The 21,929-nt window shown below is 37.0% G+C and overlaps 1 protein-coding gene across 3 annotated transcripts in view; it reads right to left on the bottom strand.

Moving 5' to 3' along the window:
- The window catches only part of LOC126971574 (activating signal cointegrator 1 complex subunit 3), a 64,244-nt gene that overhangs the window by 7,931 nt on the left and 34,384 nt on the right, over positions 1–21,929 (bottom strand). The window contains exons 25-35 of one of the 3 annotated variants that reach the window (XM_050817889.1): positions 20,778–20,998; positions 19,691–19,793; positions 16,494–16,683; positions 14,775–14,928; positions 11,656–11,792; positions 9,570–9,786; positions 7,772–7,930; positions 5,347–5,488; positions 4,183–4,373; positions 3,207–3,397; positions 1,017–1,185 (exon numbers count right to left, since the gene is read on the bottom strand). In XM_050817889.1, coding sequence (XP_050673846.1) covers positions 1,017–1,185; positions 3,207–3,397; positions 4,183–4,373; positions 5,347–5,488; positions 7,772–7,930; positions 9,570–9,786; positions 11,656–11,792; positions 14,775–14,928; positions 16,494–16,683; positions 19,691–19,793; positions 20,778–20,998 — 1,874 coding nt within the window. Of the gene's footprint in view, positions 1–1,016; positions 1,186–1,902; positions 2,008–2,391; positions 2,497–3,206; positions 3,398–4,182; positions 4,374–5,346; positions 5,489–7,771; positions 7,931–9,569; positions 9,787–11,655; positions 11,793–14,774; positions 14,929–16,493; positions 16,684–19,690; positions 19,794–20,777; positions 20,999–21,929 lie in introns of those variants that run through there. The other 2 variants (XM_050817906.1, XM_050817897.1) reach the window with 2 other exon arrangements.

Raw genomic sequence — 21,929 nt, 5'->3', positions numbered from 1 at the left:
ATTAAACATAACATTATTGCCATATGGAGTAATGAAAAAAATTTAATAATTAAAATTTTTGGGGTACAAAAAATAGATGACGGATCATGGACCTACCAAATATACCGTACAACAATAATTATTATATTCGATTATACGCGATTCAAAAATAGGTGTTGATCGTAGACGGGTAATAGTTTGAAGTTGTATGTATTTTTTAATGCTGAATCATACAAAAAATCAATCATAAAATAAAAATAAAGTTTTTTTTTTCACAAATAATATATATTTAGGGGTGGATCAACCTTATCATTTAGGGGTATGAAAAATAGATGGCCGATTTTCAGATCTACCCGATATGCACACAAAATTTCATACAAATCGGTTTAGCCGTTTTGGAGGAGTTTGGTAACAAACACAGCGACACGAGTATTTTATATATTAGATAAATAAAGTAATAATTGTACATTAAATATATATTTTAATAAACAATAATTGCTGTGTCTGCTGCAAATAATACCGAAGCCAAAAAAGTAGTTTATATAAGTGGACGTTATTCTGGAAAAACGTTCCAATCACAATCATGTCGAAATTGAGTTAAGAACACAAAACTGGTCACGTGATTCATATTAATGGACTGACAACAAATGGCAGCCCTACTGGCACTCTTTAAATGACATTATGACATAGTAGCCCAACCCACATGTATGGAATACAGTAATACACTATAATTCCTTAAAATGTGATGTTTGTGGCTTGGAACGTTTTTCAGGGACTACGTCCAATTTTTGTCTTTTGTCTGTATTATGTCATACCCGCACAGACTTATGAATAGATTTAATTCACATTAATCATTAATTAATCACGCTAGATGCAGCCATAGTATTGCTGCTACTTTGTAAAATCCACGCGGACGACGTCGCGGGCAGCAGCTACCATACATATAGGCATTTATAAAGAGCTGTTATTTTGAAATTTTCAACAGACACTTCAGTTTTATTGATATGCAAAGATAAAATATAACTGATTCAACATACCTGAATGATCCTGACAGTCTGATCCAGTACAGATTTGGTGTCGGTAAGGTAGTCGGTGTTTGGCAGTGGCAGTCGTGTCAAATGCGCTTGCAGCAACAGGAATGTTTTCACATGGGATGAGTCCAGAGATAATGAATCCACAGGGAGTCGGCATGATTGGGATAGTTCTCTGTAAGGTGAAAAGTTTTAATTACTAAAATGATCAAATTATAATATTAAAATAATAATAATATTGACACACTTTTACACACATTATCTTGCCCTAAACTAGGCATAGCTTGTAATATGGGTACAAGACAACTATAATATCTTTAATACAATATAATGGTACTTAAACATACATAAAAACATATTCAACATCCATATTCATCATATAAACCGGGATTAGAACCCGGGATCTCTAGCTTAGTAGTCAGGGTCACTTACCATTCGGTTATATGGGTCGTATACTTATATACTTTTCAACTAGGTCAAACGAAAAGACCTACCGAATAATAAAATACACTTACCACATACTGTGTTTGAAAAATGTGACACTGTCTTTGGCTATAGACAATGCTAGTCCTCGTTATATCTAAGGCAGCAAGACAGGCAGGACGGCGTACTCCTCATAATCAGACAACACACGCAGCAATTCGTCTATGTCTAGATCTCGATGCAAGTGTCGTATGAAGAGCGACACTATCTTGTGCGATAGATAACGCTACAGTAGGTAGTACTTACCCGTTAAGAACGTCCTCGTTGTGTCTGACAGGCAGGGTGGCGTACTCCTCACAATCAGACAGCACACGCAGCAATGCGTCTATGTCTAGATCTCGATGCAAGTGTCGTATGAAGAGCGACACTATCTCTTGCGATAGATAACGCTACAGTAGGTAGTACTTACCCGTTAAGAACGTCCTCGTTGTGTCTGACAGGCAGGGTGGCGTACTCCTCACAATCAGACAGCACACGCAGCAATGCGTCCATGTCTAGATCTCGATGCAAGTGTCGTATGAAGAGCGACACTATCTTGTGCGATAGATAACGCTACAGTAGGTAGTACTTACCCGTTAAGAACGTCCTCGTTGTGTCTGACAGGCAGGGTGGCGTACTCCTTACAATCAGACAGCACACGCAGCAATGCGTCTATGTCTAGATCTCGATGCAAGTGTCGTATGAAGAGCGACACTATCTTGTGCGATAGATAACGCTACAGTAGGTAGTACTTACCCGTTAAGAACGTCCTCGTTGTGTCTGACAGGCAGGGTGGCGTACTCCTTACAATCAGACAGCACACGCAGCAATGCGTCTATGTCTAGATCTCGATGCAAGTGTCGTATGAAGAGCGACACTATCTTGTGCGATAGATAACGCTACAGTAGGTAGTACTTACCCGTTAAGAACGTCCTCGTTGTGTCTGACAGGCAGGGTGGCGTACTCCTCACAATCAGACAGCACACGCAGCAATGCGTCCATGTCTAGATCTCGATGCAAGTGTCGTATGAAGAGCGACACTATCTTGTGCGATAGATAACGCTACAGTAGGTAGTACTTACCCGTTAAGAACGTCCTCGTTGTGTCTGACAGGCAGGGTGGCGTACTCCTCACAATCAGACAGCACACGCAGCAATGCGTCTATGTCTAGATCTCGATGCAAGTGTCGTATGAAGAGCGACACTATCTTGTGCGATAGATAACGCTACAGTAGGTAGTATTTACCCGTTAAGAACGTCCTCGTTGTGTCTGACAGGCAGGGTGGCGTACTCCTTACAATCAGACAGCACACGCAGCAATGCGTCTATGTCTAGATCTCGATGCAAGTGTCGTATGAAGAGCGACACTATCTTGTGCGATAGATAACGCTACAGTAGGTAGTACTTACCCGTTAAGAACGTCCTCGTTGTGTCTGACAGGCAGGGTGGCGTACTCCTCACAATCAGACAGCACACGCAGCAATGCGTCCATGTCTAGATCTCGATGCAAGTGTCGTATGAAGAGCGACACTATCTTGTGCGATAGATAACGCTACAGTAGGTAGTACTAACCCGTTAAGAACGTCCTCGTTGCGTCTGACAGGCAGGGTGGCGTACTCCTCACAATCAGACAGCACACGCAGCAATGCGTCTATGTCTAGATCTCAATGCAAGTGTCGTATGAAGAGAGACACTATCTTGTGCGATAGATAACGCTACAGTAGGTAGTACTTACCCGTTAAGAACGTCCTCGTTGTGTCTGACAGGCAGGGTGGCGTACTCCTCACAATCAGACAGCACACGCAGCAATGCGTCTATGTCTAGATCTCGATGCAAGTTTCGAGTGAAGTGCGTCATTGTCTTATGCGACAGATAGTAGTAGGATGCAATACGACCTTTCCACGTAGTCTCAATTGTGCGTTCGTCCTATAATATTTTAAAAATATTGCAACGTATTACTTTTGGGGTGTAATGTCTAATAAATATGTGACGCGTGATGTTCTGAGCAACGTGACGGATGTTTCACCTCTGAGCGTGACGGATCAGCATAACTTATTACATATGAAAAATGTGTGTGCGATTCGCCAAAAGATGTTTTCACATCAAAAATTCTTGAATATGGATATCAGTTCAAATTAAACTGAAAAGGAAATATATCGCCTAGTTTAATGGTGTTAATTTAATAAGCACATGATAAAAATTCACTCTTATATTTTTTTTATCGGCCAAAATATTTACAACTTACGACACGGCCACATTATCTCTGGAATTCGGTGGAACTTAAACACCCCTCCCGTTCCCCTTTCACTCCCTCGCTCTCGTCCTGTTACGTCAGTACGGTTTGCAGTTTCACTACCATATTATTTCTATATTTTTATTTTATTTATATATTTTCGTGCTATCACTGCATTGTTTTTGAAGTTTTCATGGCTACGTTTTGATTTTAGTTGTTAATACGAGTAGTTCTGTAATTACTATTGTTATATAAATACTTTTTTCACTTAAACCAGATTCTTTCATTGATTTTTCACAATGATTATAATAATAATCAACATCACAATAAAACACCTTAACATAAATCTTAATACTGTAAAAATAAACCGTTGTTTATTTATTAATTATAATAACAGTGATGCTTGTTTTGCACACCGTACCAAAGCGACGATGTGACGTCATCGACGTCAGGGAACCGGGTAGTATGTAACTCTTACCTCCTGTATCTCAACACACCCCGCGTCAAAGAGCGCTTCCACAGACGTCTGAACCAAGTTAGACAGGTAGTAGTTGACATCTTGTGGCTCTAAGCTTTCCAAATTATAGTAGGAAGGGTTCCGCATCAGTCTCCGGAAGAAGTAAGTCCACGTTAAATAGTCCAGTATATCTTGTTTGGAGCGGACAGTGCCTGAAATTGTTTTTTTATGCAAATCGAGCGTAAACCTGGTGTTAAGTGATCACCGCCACCCACACATGCAACACCAGAGGAATCACAGTAATCACTCCTTTTCACAGGATGCCGGCTAGATTATGGGTACCACAACGTCTATTTCTGCTGTGAAGCAGTAATTTGTAAGCATTACTGTGTTTTGGTCTGAAGGGCGCCGTAGCTAGTGAAATTACTGGGCAAATGAGACTTAACATCTTATGTTCAAAGGTGACGAGGGCAGTAGTATTTTTGGGTTTTTCAAGAATCCAGCATGCGGCGCTGCATTGTAATGCGCAGGGCTTATCAATTACCATCAGCTGAACGTCCTGCTCGTCTCATCCCTTACTGTCATAAAAAAAATAAAAAGTATTACCAGTCTTTGTGAATGAATGAATGATTATTTATTCAACAAAATGCAGGTACAACAGGTCGAAAGTAATTCATGATGAGCCTTATACATTTTACTTGTGTAACTGGTGTGTTAATATTACATTTAATTTAATAAAATAAAGAAACAGAAACAAGATAAGATTAAAAAGTTAAGTTATAGAAAAACTTTATACAAACAAAGCATAAAAATGAGATAAAAGTAATTATTAAAATGTCAACATCATAAAAGTCTACTAAATCCAATTATTGTCAATAACTTTAAAATATCCTTAACAGTTAGGTCGTGCATAATTTAAGATAAGATTATCATTAAAGAATTCTGAAATATTATAATAGCATTTGTTTATGAGCAATTCATGAGTTCTCCTTTTAAATTTATTAAAAGTACTGCTTTTATAGTCTTCAGGAAGTATGTTTGTACACAGTTATTGCCATGTAGTGTGTACTCTCTTTCCAAACATCTGTAGCCTTTTAAGAGGCAGGACTAAAGGATATCTTCCTTTAGCCACGCGCTCTTTTAGACGATCATAATCACGTTGAGTAATATAAAAGAAAAACTTACCAGCCACAATCTCGGCGTTGAGATGGTCGGCCAACACTTGTAACAAGCTCGACTCAACAGGGAACGGCTCGTAAAGGAATTTCTTGTAGAAATTCTTCTTCTGATCGTGAACCAAAACTACAGCCACACCTTCGTTGTCATACTAAAACATTTTTTTTTTAATATAAGAGGGGGCGAACGGGCAAGAGGCTCACGGGATGGGGAGTGGTGAGGCACCCGCTCATGGACATCCGAAACAACAGGTGTCAAGAGATGCGTTACCGGTCATTAACTTGGGAGTATGCTCTTTCTTGAAGGTCCCTAAGTCGTATCGGTTCGGGAAAACACCAGCCGGTAATTGATTCCACAAAGAGGCTGTCGTTATCTTCAGCCGGGAGATGTTCACTGCTGGGCAAAGGCCTCCCCAAAAGATTTCCACGACGATCGGTCTTGCGCTGTCCTCATCCAACGTATCTCGGCGATCTTGACCAGATCGTCGGTCCATCTTGTGGGGCGCCTACCAACATTGCGTCTTCCGGTACGTAGTCGCCATTCGAGGACTTTACTGCCCCAACGGCCATCTGTCCGTCGAACTATGTGCCCTGCCCACTGCCATTTTAGTTTCGATAGAGCTTAGTTTCTAAGTCAATCTTTTTCGATAATTTCACAGCTGTCATAGTCTACCTAGACGTATTAATGATCTAAGATTTCTTGATTGGTTGATTGTGTGTCACATTTAAACCTGAAGATGTTATAACTAAAAGGCAGATATCACGCCCTTAACGGTGGGCATACGGCTAACTAACAAGTACTTCATCAGTTATTTGTTCATATTTTACCTAATGAGACAACTAAGTATATCGATACCTCAGATCCAAGGTGTAACAAGTCGAAAATTCAGTTGGTTTGAAATAAGTATGAGAAAATGTTCCATAAAGCCTCGTATCCACTAGGCAACATTTAGCGTGCAACATGTTGAAAGTCAGCGCGGAACTTTTGTTTAATAACGTTGTCTGTCTACGCTTGATCAGTCGTCAACAACATTTTAACAGTGGGGGGCTCCTTTGCACTTGATGCCGGCTAAATTATGGGTACCACAACGGTGCCTATTTCTGCCATGAAGCAGTAATGTTTAAGCATTTCTGTGTTTCGGTCTGAAGGGTGCCGTAGCTAGTGAAATTACTGGACAAATGAGACTTAACATCTTATGTCTCAAGGTGACGAGCGCAGTTGTAGTGCCGCTCAGAACTTTTGAGTTTTTCAAGAATCCTGAGCGGTACTGCATTGTATTGGGCAGGGCATATACCATCAGTTGAACGTCCTGCTCATCTCGTCCCATATTATCATTAAAAAAAATGTCGCCAGAGGAACTAGTGTTGATTACAGCGGCAGTGGTTATCATAATTTATGCTCAACTGCATGTTGCACGGAAACAAACAACAAGCCGGGCGTCATGAAGTGCGCCAGCTGGCAACGTCGCACGCTGATCGACAACGTTGCCGAACATGTTGAGCGGCACATTTTGCGCGCCAAATGTTGCCTAGTGGATACGAGGCTTAATCCATAACCCACCGTTACCAAAGAGAAACAGGTCGATAAGTGAATCCAGTTTAGATGTTACTTCAAATATTTCTTCATAAGTCTAGGATTTTTTCGTTTCAAACAGTTTTCGAGTTGATTTTCGAATTTTGTTTGAGAATCCTTTTCTAAATTAATGTTACTGTTTGGAACTGAGATATCGACAAGCTTTCCATATAAATCTATTTTTTTTTTATGGAAGAGAGGACAAACGTGCGTACCCGTACGCCCGATGTTAAGTGATCACCGCCGCCCACATTCTCTTGCAACGTTAAAGGAATCACAAGAGCGTTTCCGGCCGAACTAAAAAATGTACGCGCTTTTTGTGAAGGTAAATCCGCACTGTGGATGAACGCTAAACATCTAGATGGTGGGGATTATATCCTAATTTGTGGCGTGTCGTGCGAAGGTGGAATTCGGCGGTAGGAATCAGGTGAAACAGCTCATCGGAACACTCCCCGTGATAATGATGCGGTAGAAGACACACAATGAAGCGACGTCCCTACGCAAGTCTCAAGTGATCCAGCCAACACTGGGCAATTCAAACAGCTCTGCGTTGCACGCGGTCAAATGTTTCGAGCTGATACTGGAGCGCGCCAGACCAGAGATGACAGCAATACTCCATATGTGAGCTGAAGTTTGTAGAGCGCTAGAATATGGGCCGGCTTGAAGTATTGCCTATTCTATTAATGACGCCCAGCTTCTTCGAAGCTAGTATGGCTTTGCCTTCCAAATAACCGCGGAATTGGAAATCGCTTGAGATTTCAAGACCCAGTATTCCGATACTAGTCGAGCCTTTAAGGGAAATGTTTTCGAAGAGCGGTTATACGATAAAGGGGTACGATTTGAGCAAAAATACACCATATACCTGTGGTCTACCAGCTCTGCCCATCATCTGCAACACGTCTGTGATGGGCATGTCGACGTATCTCTTCTGTTTTCCATCGAAGTACTCGGTGCCTTTGATGACGACCAAATGAGCGGGGAAGTTCACTCCCCACGCCAGGGTAGCTGTGCATATCAAGACCTGAAATGTTAATTAAAGGTGAAATCTCGTGAGTTTGCGTCACCAAAATGCTTATAGCAGTATATCTGTATCTATACAGCTGACGTATTGAGAAACATTAGTGCTGTGTATATATAGACATTGTATGGATTATGTGAAAAGTTCAATATGTATATAGGTATAATGTGCATTTTTGAAATACTGTTTTTGATTGATTAATATATCATTAAAAATAAGTTTTAAAAATACATTATTTATAGAAATAGACAATTTAATTGATTTAAATTCTAAAGTTCTACGTTTTCTCTTCTATCGACAGTATCTACAACTGTATTTTTTTTAAATAGCACGCATATTCCTGTTGCAAAGCAGAGCGTATTGGTACTGTACATGTTAATGTAAAGTGAGTTTCGACATTGATCGTATGGTCAGTTATATCAGTTATATATAGTATAGGCATATGATGTCACTTAGCATAGAGTGTACTAGCACTCATAAAACAAACGTTATTTGATATATGTGATAAGGCACGTCATATAATTATTATTATTGTTTTCTTTTACAATTTTTTTTGGGACCGACATTCTTTATTAACTACCCTGGCCTTAAGATAGATTTAAGTGTTTTGGAAAAATAAACAGTTGATTATTTCACAGTAACTAAACTATGCGGTGTAAAATATTTTCATTGGTTGTATTTAAAACCTTCTTTATTCCAATATTGAAATGTATACACGTTTATAAGGTATAATATATAAATAAATTTATTTTTTCTTTTATTAAAAAATGTCTCTGTTGTTAATACTACTACTCCACAGCTGAATATCTAAGTGATCCGACAGCCTAGCCCTAGATTGTAATTATTTTATAGCAATAGCAATGACAGTACAATATTGCATATTTCATTAAAAAGAGCGCAAAAAAAGAATGCTGGGAGAGTTTCTTGCGCCGCTTCTTCTCGCTCCGAGCGCCATGTTTCCGGAGCGGTAGTAGTATCTAGTATATTAGAAGTGACATCACAAAGAATTGTAAAGGAATGAATTTGGGAAATAAATTGCTTTTTATGCCTTTATTATTGGAACGAAGTTCCTTACGGTAGCCTTGGAGGAGATAGGGATTTTGCTGCGGGACCGAACTGAAAAAAATGTGATAGTAAAACCGTAAGAAAAAGTCCGTGGAATAAAACCGTTAAATGAGACGTGCGTAGGCGCGACAGTCGTTTCTATTTCTATGTAATTTTATGTTGTCAAACAAAAATAAAGAGACATATTTTGTTATTTTAATTGATAATTTGGATTACGATTTTTTTTATTTAACGTAATTTATTATTTCCTAAAATACTGAATTTCCTAAATACTTTTGTGTAGTTAAATAAAAACTAATCTGCAAAATTTAAGAGAAAAATCAAGAAAACCTACATAAAATTGAATACGATTTTTTGTTACAAATTGTGTCGATTCTACATTAGCCGAAGGAACTTCGTTCCTACCTGGTGTCCCACGACATCACATCTTTTTTCCTTTTGCAAAGGTAAAATAGCATGAGGAATAACATTTTTTAAGGATTTTTGTTTTGTTACGCCCAAGAAGTACGCATTTTTTTTACAAGACTTGGGGCTATATTATGCTGCCCTTTGAAAGTCGTGAAAAAACGTTACTTACTTGTATTTTCTGATTTATAAACAGCTCTTCGACAGTCGTACGATCTTTCTCGTGCAAACCGGCGTGGTGGATCCCGATGCCGAAAGCGAGCGTCAACTTGAGGTTCGACTCGCGAATGTTCGACAATATCTGTTCCATTTCAGATTCTTTCATATGCAGCCATTGCTTCGGGTTTTCTTCTGCTGCTAAATAAGCTATGAGGTCTAGCGCTGTTAGTCTGAAAGAGAGTTCAACATTATCCACCATCAGTGCCCATTTTAAAATGCTAAAATTAAATTAAACTCAAATTCAAAATAAACCCAATAGAAAATACACGCTTCATTGTTGAGCGTATAGCCAACGTGGCAGCCCGATAATGCGTTCTATTTGTCAATGTGTAAGTTAGCAAGTGGTTTAATATTCAAAATGCTAAGGAGCCTAATACCAAGCGAGGCTGACTGTTTCCGACTTGTCAATCAAAATCGGTTACAGTAACAATAGATTCGCTTACGTTTCCTATCTTCCTAGATCGTTGACAATTCGGCTTCCGGTATGCCTGAAAACTATTTTTAAAATCATTATCATATATATACGCACACAACCAATGGCTATGATCACAAAAACTTGTATGCATTACAAGTTTAGAGCTTTCCTCTCTCTGGTTGAACTATGCGACGAAAATTGGGCTGATTCATTTTATTTTATGTACACGCACTCCATCGATGACAACAGGCAACGTTACAGAACGTAACGGAAGGTAGATGATACCAAAGGAGAAAAAAACAAATCTTCCAGAACAAAATTAAAGCTGTTCTTGGTATATACCAGCTTGGTTATAGACAGTCACTCAAAGAAAAATTTAACGAAATAAATATTATGACTGGAAATTGTCAGGTACATTTACGAAAATTCAATATACGTTCACAAAAAATGGTCACTTTTTAGCTGTAAATATTTATTTTTATTATTTTAAGACTTCGAATAAGGGATTTCTTGTAGATAATTCTAGTGGTTTCAAAAGATACATAATAGCTTTAAGGGTAAAATCTATACACTTTTATAATAAAGTCCCAGCCACTGTTCAGGCATTATGTATAAATAATTTTAAATTTTTTATTAAAAAATGGCTCTGCACTAAATCCTACTATTATGATTATTTTTTTTTAACAATAACAACGACAGTACAATATTCTATATTTTGACGCAACACCAATAACGATGGACTCAAGCACTAAGTTGTCGGCAGTCAAAGGCCAACAGCCCATGACTTAGGCCGAGATATAAAGAGCATTCATAGACTATCCTCAGACTTTACTTAAGTAAAACTTAGCTGAGTGTGATAAAACGCGAACTTGACTTTAGCATTGGGTTGTTTAGCTTAAGCACAGTATGATTTCAGTTGTCAAATGACTATAAAAACGAAACCAAAGAATATGCTAAGCTTACTAACTACGTTTGCAGCTAAGTTAACATAAGTAAAGTTTGAGCCAAGGTCGCTCCATGGATCTCATTATCTGATCTTCTTATCATGGGGAGTGTTCCATAGAGCTGTTTCATCTGATTCCTGCTGCCGAATTTCACCTTCGCACGTTAGGATATCATCCCCACCATGTGGATGTGTGGCGGTCCTCCACAGTGCGGTTTTCAAGGAGCTTTCTTCCACGTACTACAAAGCTGTGGAATCAACTTCCTTGTGCGTTGTTTCCGGGACGATACGACATGGGTAAATTAAAAAAAAAAGCGCGTACACCTTCCTTAAAGGCCGGCAATACTCCTGTGATTCCTCTGGTCGTGCAAGAGAATGTGGGCGGCGGTGATCACTTAACACCAGGTGACCCGTACGTTCGTTTGTCCTCCTTTTGCATAAAAAAAATAGATTTTTAGAAAATTGATGTTGACTGTTAACCTATATTTTGAGCAATGCACGCACACTAACACGATCGACATTCAAATCGCGAGTGTAATACGTAGTTTGTCACGCTCACTAAAGTAGTAACCCTGGCCAGTTTTCATCGATTGTCTTGCAGCTCTTTCTTGACGTATAATTAATAATCTATATTATTATTTACATTGTTATTAGTATTATGTACATTGTTGTCAATGTCACCTTGTCTGTCTCCTACTGGACACGAAGACGAGTGCGGGCGCCGCCGGCGAATGCGTGCGTATCGCTTGGAAGGTGGGCTTGTTCATGGACATCATGCGAGGACAATAGTGTCTCCCGGGGTGTCCCGATATGTGCACCTGTAACGGCATTCATTGTTTTACATATATATATATAAATGAATTGCTGTTCGTTAGTCTCGCTAAAACTCGAGAATGGCTGGACCGATTTGGCAAATTTTGGTCTTGAATTATTTGTGGAAGTCCAGGGAAGGTTTAAAAGGTGAATGAAATACATGAAAATGTTCGGAATTAAATAACAAAACAACAATTTTGTTTTTCCTTTGATGTGTCCCCCGTCATTCAGAAATCAAATTGAAAGAATAGTTTAAAATGACTAACTAATTAGAATTTTTATATCTTTCTAACTTTCTCGGGGGTAAATTTAGTTTTATGTAAGTACCTAATTTTAGCTAACCATAGTTGGTAGGTTACTTACGTAATTTTTAACTATCTATCAGATTGTTTTTATGTAAATTGATAAAATATGGCGATACCTTCATTTTATATAAAGTTTTTTTTTTTATGGAATAGGAGGACAAACGAGCGTACGGGTCACCTGTTGTTAAGTGATCACCGCCGCCCACAAACTCTTGCAACACCAGAGGAATCACAGGAGCGTTGCCGGCCTTTGAGGAAGGTGTACGCGCTTTATAGATATTAAAATTTAAATATTTTTTCTTATTGAATCTACCTCTACTTAGTAAAGGGTTGATTCCAATTTCTAATGAGAAGAATTAGCAAGAAACTCATTTTCACTCTTTTATATCATGATTTATTTATATTTTCTTCGATTTACAAATCATTTCAATTACAATATAATATAATATGTAAAGTGATGCAACAACCATACTCAAACGTCAAATAGTCAATGCCTTACAAGAGTAAGCCAAAAAAAGTAAATGTAAATTAATACAAAAGTTACTATAGTTTTAAGAAATAAAGATTTTTATAAGTACTACGTGCTTAGTCATGTGTTTACGGGGACGAAGTCGCGAGTATCAGCTAGTCTTAATATATATAAATCTCGTGTCACAATGTTTGTCCTCAATGGACTCCTAAACTAATGAACGGATTTCAAAGGGGATTACTTCATGGAGTGCAGTTTAGTCCAACTTGAGAGATAGGATAGTTTTTAATTCGATTTGGGACCCAAAATTATTTTTATTTCCAATATTTGTTTTGTATGGACATATTTTCTATGAGAGAATTTATTGACGCACGGTTTGACAGTTCTGCTGTGAAACAATTTCATTATAGTTAACAACAGAGAGCAATGAGGTTCTATACATAATATACATGACAGGGAGCATATTTTACAAAATAATTTTTGGTGTTTTGAAATATTATTGACAAATTCATAAAAAAACAGTATTTAATTTATTATGCACAGAACAACGTCTGTCGGGTCAGCTAGTTGTTTTATAGAAATAAGTGACGTAACGCGCTATACAGCTGTTGTCGCACAGACAACGAACCGTATATTTGACTCGAAATATTTTGTCATATTAATATATTAGATTTGCTTTATATGGATCGCGTGATAAAAGAAACGCCAACTAAGTGAAAGGTTTGCTTAACGATGTTTTAGTTAAAGACAAGCAAAACACTGTTTTGTAAAAGAAAAACTCAATTTTATACGTCGCTTTAAAGTTAGTGTCAAACAGATAGCGAACCGAAAGGCGTGGCGATTGCATTTAATTAAATCAAATCAAAATCACTTTATTCATGTAGGTCACGGAAATTACACTTATGAATGTCAAAAAAATATTTTTTCTTATTGAATCTACCTCTACTTAGTAAAGGGTTGATTCCAATTTCTAATGAGAAGAATTAGCAAGAAACTCATTTCCACTCTTTTATATCATGATTTATTTATATTTTCTTCGATTTACAAATCATTTCAATTACAATATAATATAATATATGTAAAGTGATGCAACAAACATACTCAAACGTCAAATAGTCAATGCCTTACAAGAGTAAGCCAAAAAAGTAAATGTAAATTAATACAAAAGTTATTGAGTACAGTAGCCGCATCATCCACACACACCGTAAATAAATAAAGGTATTCTGTGAGCATTTTCTAGGCGATTATAAATAATATATATATATTTATTGTTAAAGTTTAGAATAATGAGTGCCGCTATGTTTCGCATAGGTTAGTGTCGAGGACCGGTGGCCATTAAGAATATGACAGCGTACGCTCCTGTGGTGTGGGTGGTATGGCGGTGATCACTTAACAACACGTGACTCGTACGCTCGAAGTTTGTCCTCCTATTCCATAAAAAAAAGAATTAATGATTAGTGTCAGATTAATGGTGTATCTAATATTACTAAATTACTAAATAATAATAAACATAGACAAGATTATAGGAGATTCATTAAAAGGAAGGTTAATTTTTAATTTGTAATTGCGTTCGATGGCGAATTAATTACATCAAAATTTCTTAAAGAATTAATTTTTACAAATAACAAAATACATGAGGTGAGCGCGCGAAGCGAAGTGTGAGCGAGATAGTATTTGCTGGTTTTGTTTGTACGATAGCAATACATAAACACAACCGTCTCGCTTCGCTCTTGCTTCGCTCTCGATTCGCTCTTGCTTCTCGTTTCGCTCTCTGTTTGACGCCGAGCGCTCTTACCAACTAATCAAATCAAAATATTTTATTGCAAGTCACATTTTTACAAAAGGGTTGTACATAAGAGTATGATGATTGATTGTAATTTTTTTTGTTAATATGTTTATAACATATTGTGTAGATTTTAAAGACCGACATCTCAAGTCCATTTCCTAATATGCAAATATTGGGGTTGGGCAGGTTGTCAACTGTAAAGTAGATACTGTAGATGAAGCCACTATCTGAGAATTGAACAAGATATACCGAGATTTACGGTCGACGCTTCAGTCGGACGATTGGCTCAGTCGGAAGGGCGCTCGGACGGAGCCAGAGAGGTTAGTCCCATATCGTTCATAAATTTTCGTTACAAATTCAATTTGGATAATAATTAATCCCAGAAGTGCATCACCTTTAAAAATAACATATTGATTTTCAAAATTACCTCCAAAGGCACCGGCCGCACCGAAGGTCTAAAGTTATAAAGTCCTATTTCCCCGATGTTTAGCCAGTTCGCCAAGTCCTTGGCATTCGCGAGTGCAGTAGACAAGCCGATAATTCGCAATCGTCGCGAAGTATGAGATCCGATGAAGTTCGTTCTGAAAAATATTTTCAAAATAAAGAGTTTAAATTCAAATATTTCTATTCAAAATAGAATGTGACATCACTTATTCAAAGTCAAAAACTACCACCCATTCCAAAATCCTCAGACCTGAGAAGAATAGGCGCAACTAACTCTAGTCTAGCGTTAAACAATCTTTAGATATTGCATATATTTAAACACTAGCCGAAGCTTGTCTAAGGTTTGTATAACGGATAGATTATATTCGGATGATTTAGATTATATTATTATGATGACAGAAAAATGACAACTGATAATAATTGGGTTCCATTCCTTTACTTGTTCCTGAACACTTCAGTTTGTGTTGTGCTTAGAATTTATAAAAAAAAATTAATGGAAATGTAAGTATAATTTCAATACAGGTTGCATGGTGTTGTTTATAAATACAGAGAACAAACAATAACAATATATTTGACTCAGAATATTTTGTCATATTTATATGTCACTAGCTGACCCAGCAAATATTGCATTGCCATAAAAGATCATAAACAATGGGCTATAAAAAATAGATGTTGGCCGATTATCAGACCTACCCGATATGCAAACTAAATTTCATACAAATCGGTTCAGCCGTTTCGGAGGAGTTCGGTAACAAAGACCGCGACACGTGAATTGTATAAATTAGCTTTGCTTTATATGGATCGCGTCAGAATAAAAGAAACGCCAAATCAAAGAAATCGTTAAGCAAATACACGATGTTTTAGTTACCACACAAGCTAAACACTGTTTTGTAAAAGAAAAAGAAAAACTCAATTTTATACGACGCTTTAAAGTTATTGTCAATAAGACAGCGAACCGATTTCATTTTGTTATGTATAGATAGTATCGTTTGAATCTAGTCACATAGTAAAGTGAAAACTATGCGAATACGGGGCCAACCAAAGGCGAGCTTGCGAAGCGAAGCGAACGTCAAATAGAGAGCGAATGAAGACGCGAAACGAGAGCGAATCGCGACGGATGTGTTGACGTCTCCTCTTCGGTTCGCTTTTATGTTTAATAGTACTTAAATAGTTAGAAACTGTTTAACAAAATAAGTATCTAAGCAATGTTTAAAATATTTTTTGTAACAGCAGCAGTAGTAGTAAATGAATTGCTGTTCGTTATTGTCACTAAACTCGAGAATGCCTGGACTGATTTGGCTAATTTTGGTCTTGAATTATTTGTGGAAGTCCAGAGAAGGTTTAAGAGGTGAATAAATATAAAAATGCTTGGAATTAAATAAAAATAATATTATTGTATTTCCTTTGACGTGCCCCCCGGGTCGTTCAGAAATCAAATGGAAAGAATAGTTTAAATTTTAATTCAGCAATGCAAATAATATTTTAATAAAACTACAAAAACACGCGTCGAAAAATCGATAATAATTTGGAAAATGACAATCTATCTTCTATATTTAAATAAAAGAGAATGTATGTGTGTGTGTTCCCTAATAACTCCTAAACTATTCAACCGTTCTCAATGAAATCTTTTGTAATAGATTCGTTGAAGCTCAAGGAAGGTAGTAGCTAGTATTTAATATAAATCCACGTTTATCCTCATTACCTAGACACAATGACTTCTAATACGGGGCCCCTGTCCTCCCCTAACAGATGTATCTCGTCAATGACGATCAACGCCACATCCTGGACGTAGTTCCGGGTCTGCCAAGACCGACTGATTCCGTCCCATTTCTCCGGGGTCGTCACAATCACTTTCGCACGTTTGATTGCCCTTATGTCGGGAGATACGTCCCCTGAAAATTTAAATTGACATTATAATCCAAAAATCTAACATGTCGTCGAATTTAAATTCAAATTCCAATATTTTTATTCAAAATAGGATGTGATATCACTTATTGCAAGTCAAAAAACTACCACCCATTCCAAAATGAGACTGATGCCTCAGACCTGAGAAGAATGGGCGCAACAAACTCAGGGGGGTTTTTTTTTCATCGAATAAATATGTTTACAAAGTAATATTGTAAAATTAAACTTATTATTTAATAGCCTGAGGGCCCTCACTCCATTCCCAATCTGTGGTATCATTAAGAAAGTCATTTATGTTATAGTAACCTTTACCACACAAACGTTTTTTAACAATTCTTTTGAATAACGTAATACTTTTGTTTTGAATATTTTCTGGGATCTTGTTGTAAAAGCATACCCAAGCTGTGGTATCATTAAGAAAGTCATTTACCACACAAACGATTTTTAACAATTTTGAATAAGGTAAAACTTTTGTTTTAAACATTTATAATAATATACATCGCCCCACAAAAGACTTATTAACTCGACTTAGCCGAGTAGTAGGCATCATAAGTTTATGTCTGTTCCTGGTGTTAACATTATGGTTATGACAGTTTCTGGCAAATTCACTTATGTGCCTATGAACATGCATTACATTATCAAGAATCATTACATTATTAAGGTCTCCTTCATAGGATTTGGTATTCAATTTAACAAATTCAATAAATATATTAAAGCTTCTTTGACAAAGAAGTCTTACTATAGTATAGTAGATTATATAGAAGATAATGATGAATGGATCTTGTCTGGTTCTGCACAGGCCACCTAAAGTTGTATAATATTATATTAAAAAGGCTAAGTTGTTATATGTTATAAATATTATGACAGTACACTGCCAGTACATACACGAGAACCTCCTATACGCTCATAAAAATATTAGCCAATTTAAAAAGAATAGTGATGTACACAGTGTCAATACTCGAAACAAACATAAACTCGCAATTCTAACTACTACTACTACTAACATCTACTTTAAAGTGGATTGTGTTATATTTTATAATAAACTCCCAAATGAAATTAAAATATTACCTATTAAAAAATTTAAATGTGTCATAAAAAATAAATTAACATCTAAGGCCTATTATAATGTGAAAGATTATTTGAATGATAAAGATAGTTAGAATTAATGTTCTAAATTTTTTTTAATGAATATTGTTATACTCATTTGAATGCTATTGTAACTTTTGTACTTCATCCTGACTTGCACTAAATAACTTATAAAGTTTTACAGTGAATAAAGATTTTTTGACTTTGACTTTGATTTAAAGGATGGGCTGGCATATAGCTTCATGACGTTTACAAAGTGTTGTTGCAATATCTTATGTTATTGTCACTCCCTATGGTAAATAAATATATCTCTATTTCTATTTTCACTCACACCCTCAATTATCATTTTTTTTAATAAAAATACGGGACGTGACGAGCAGAACTTTCACCTGATGGTAATTGATACGCCCATTACAATTCAGTGCCGCTCAGGATTCTTGAAAAGCTCAAAAATTCTGAGCGGCACTACTATTGCGCTTGTCACCTTGAGACATAACATGTAAGTTATATTTGCCCAGTAAGGCGCCCTTCAGGCTTAAACACAGCAACGTTTACACATTACTGCTTCACGGCAGAAATAGGCGCCAATTGTATTTAATTGTAGATGTGTACACATATACTCTTTATTGTAATTTGGTTTCTTTCTTGAGGCAGTGTTATACTCGCGTAAATATCATGACTTGTGGCGGTGTCGTGGGGCGAGTTGTTCCTTCCTAAAATATAGTTGAGGGAATCGATGATTGGTCTAGGCGTCCTGTTTTTGAAATGGTGGTACTTATGGCCGCTTATAACCGCTGCTTTTGTTGTTAAATTTAAGGCTTTTTTTCAAGAAATTCTTTAAATGTTCATGTTCGCATAACACCTTTCTTTATTTACTGTATGCTTATGCATATGCACTGTACTTAAATAACTTTTGTGGTGTTTTATTACGACTTACTTTTTTTTTACTTTGAAATTGAAACGCTTGAATGTTTTTGTTGCATCACTTTAGATACATTGCAATTGAAATGATTTGTAAAAAGATGAAGCTATAAATGTTAAAATCATTTCATTTATGCTCAACCTTTACCGATGTCATGTTAAGTGTAAAAAAATTGTAAAATTTGACATTTATAAATATCATTTTCTTACATAAATAGATTTTATTTGATTCTTCTCATTAAAAGCTCATGGTTTCTGAAGTAGTGGTAATGGTAATGTATGAAGATAAATAATTATTAATAACTAAAGCAAAATGTATATGTTAAGGGATGTCGTCAAAGCCGTCAATTATATATTAAAACTATCTGACCCGGCTAACGTTGTATTGCCATATAAATTAATGAAAAATCTAACTACTGGTCCGCTAACTTTAAACAGCTGCTTAGGAGTGATTTTTCTCATTCTGACTTAGGTCAATAGAAGAAGAGAGAGTGAGAATTAGCAATGCTTTAAGTTAGCAGACTATTATGAATAAGGGGGGTAGATAATTAGCTACCAACGACTAAAATATTTTAACAATTGTTGTAGGCTTTTACGATCCAATTGAAAATATCACTACATATTATAAAACAAAGTCCTCCGCAGCGTGTGTCTGTCTGTTCGTGGTAAACTCATAAACTACTGAACCGCTTTTCATGCTGTTTTTACAGGCCGCCATCTTAGTGACGTCAGATCAATAAATATAATAATTTATATACTAATAAAAAACACAAATAGGTGGTCAAACGAAAGTGGGTGAAGCCGCTTTTGCGCTGACTATATAGATTCACAATTAAAAAAAAACACGATAAAACTTATGGGGACAGGCCGCCATGTTAGTGACGTCAGATCCGGGCAGATACTTCAAAGATCATTAATTCAATATACGCAGACGTGACAATATACGCTCAGTATTTGTGCACGAGTTATACTAAGGAAATCAAATACCTGTCAGTTCAACCACGCTCATACCCAGACGCTCTTCTAGTCTGACCTTCCAGTCTTTAATCCTCTCTTTGACCAGAGCTTTAAGAGGTGCAATGTAGACGACCTAGAAAAAAGAATAATTTTAGTACAGACCATAAATTTACCAGCGTATAGACAAACTATTATGTTTCGTATGGGATAGTGACGAGGACCGCCCCCCCCCCTTCCCCAACACAGATTATACGCTCCTGTGATTGCTCTGGTGTTGCAAGAGAATGTGGGCGGCGGTGATCACTTAACAACAGGTGACCCGTACGCTCGTTTGTCCTCCTATTCAATAAAAAAAAATATTACATACTATGCGACGCTTAATGTATTATTTCCACCTCAATATTTGTTTTTAAACTTTTATAACTTAAATTATAATTTTATTTATTAAATTAAACTGTCAGACGCGTCAACTTTAATTCAAATTAAACTGTCGGACGCGTGAAACTCAATTCGAAACTCAGTGCGACAAGTAAACTTTTCGCACACAAATTTCAAAAATGGGCAAACGGCTCTTTTTCAACCGCAACAGCGACCGCCAAGATACTACTTTTGGTTCTCCTACGGATCTCATCACTTTTGATTCGATCTCTCAGTGAAGCCACCATGAACTCCCTCTTACTTTTTTTTTTATGAAAATATATATAGAGACGAGACGAGCAGGACGTTCAGCTGATGGTAATTGATACGCCTTGCATTACTATGCAGTGCCGCTCAGGATTCTTGAATAACCCAAAAATTCTGACCGGCTGAGTGATTTGTCCAGTAATTTCACTAGCTTCGGCGCCCTTCAGACCTAAGCACAGTAATGTTTACACATTACTGCTTCACGGCAGAAATAGGCGCTGTTGTGGTACTCATAAACTAGCAGGCATCCTGTGCAAAGGAGCCTCCTACTAGTAGGTGGTCCGTTGAGCCATGTGCGTGTGTATTTTCGCCACCATTTGAGCTGTGTCGGTGACTTTGGTTCTCCTATGGATCTCCTCATTTCTGATTCGATCTCGCAGCGAAACTGGCGACCATGAGCTTCCTCATACCTTTTTGTACTTAGTTTACATACCTTGCATTTCGGATATGTATTGAAAACCCTGAACATGGCAACCTCAGCTACAATAGTCTTGCCAGAGCCGGTGGGTGCGCCCAACAGCACATTATGGTCGGTGTGGTAGAGACAATGGAATATTTGCGTCTGTATCGGGTTGAAATGAGTGAAGTTGTATAGCATTTCGAACGACGTTTTATTTAGGGCTGTCACCGGTAGCGGCTGCAGTTCTAATAGATCTGAAAAGGAAATTGAAAAATTTGTCACTTAGAGTCACTCGCTGCTAGACAACCGATGAAAACAGGCCAGGTTTATTACTTAGTGTGCCTGACATGCTACGTCTTACACTCGCGATTTGTACGTCATTTTGTGTTAGTGTGCGCACATTACTCAAAATACAGGTTAGTTCTAAACTCAATCTTTCGACGTTTTCACAGCTTGCACAGTCTATATAGTCCATCCCGATCCATGATAAGATTTAATTTTATTCTGTTTAATTAAAGAAATATAAACAATTTGTTACTTTTTAAAGTGATATTCCTCATTTCTAGGATTAATTTTAGAACGTGGCAAATGGAGCGAAAATCTGAGAGTTGAACAAGAAATACCAAAATTTACGATCCATGCGTTATTTGGACGGTCGGCTCAGTTGGTAAGAGCGCTCGGACTGAACCCGAGAGGCGCGAATAATAAATAAATAAATTAGAGTAGAGTCCTACATCGTTCACACATTTTGAATACAACTTTAATTTCTAAAAGAAATATATAAATTTTCACAATGTTGTAATGGATGAAATCCCTAAAAAACTGTTCAGTTTTCTACATCATCACAAAAAAACCCTTATTTCAGACTGGTTGCATAAAAATTTTCACCAAAATCGGTTGGATATTTTACCCACAAAACAGCCTAATTTAACGTACCAAATTATAAAAGTCAGGACCCCTCTGCCTGAGTTCTTTTTAATTTTTCGCTGCCCACACACCCATTTCATTCATGTACTCTGCGAAGAGTGCGTGCGGCGGGCGGGCGGCGGCAATAACCCGTATTCTATTTCATATCGTGTCAATTATCGTACTGGTTTTTTCAACATAGAATATAATAATGACTATTCAAAAGTTCTTAGTTTAAGCTTATTTGAATAAAGTTTATATGAATTTGGTGACACAATT

This window comes from Leptidea sinapis, chromosome 2 (genome assembly GCF_905404315.1).
Source record: "Leptidea sinapis chromosome 2, ilLepSina1.1, whole genome shotgun sequence".
Classification (NCBI taxonomy): domain Eukaryota; kingdom Metazoa; phylum Arthropoda; class Insecta; order Lepidoptera; family Pieridae; genus Leptidea; species Leptidea sinapis.
The sequence above is the reverse complement of the archived record's forward strand: the minus strand, read 5'-3'. Positions and strand labels throughout refer to the sequence as shown.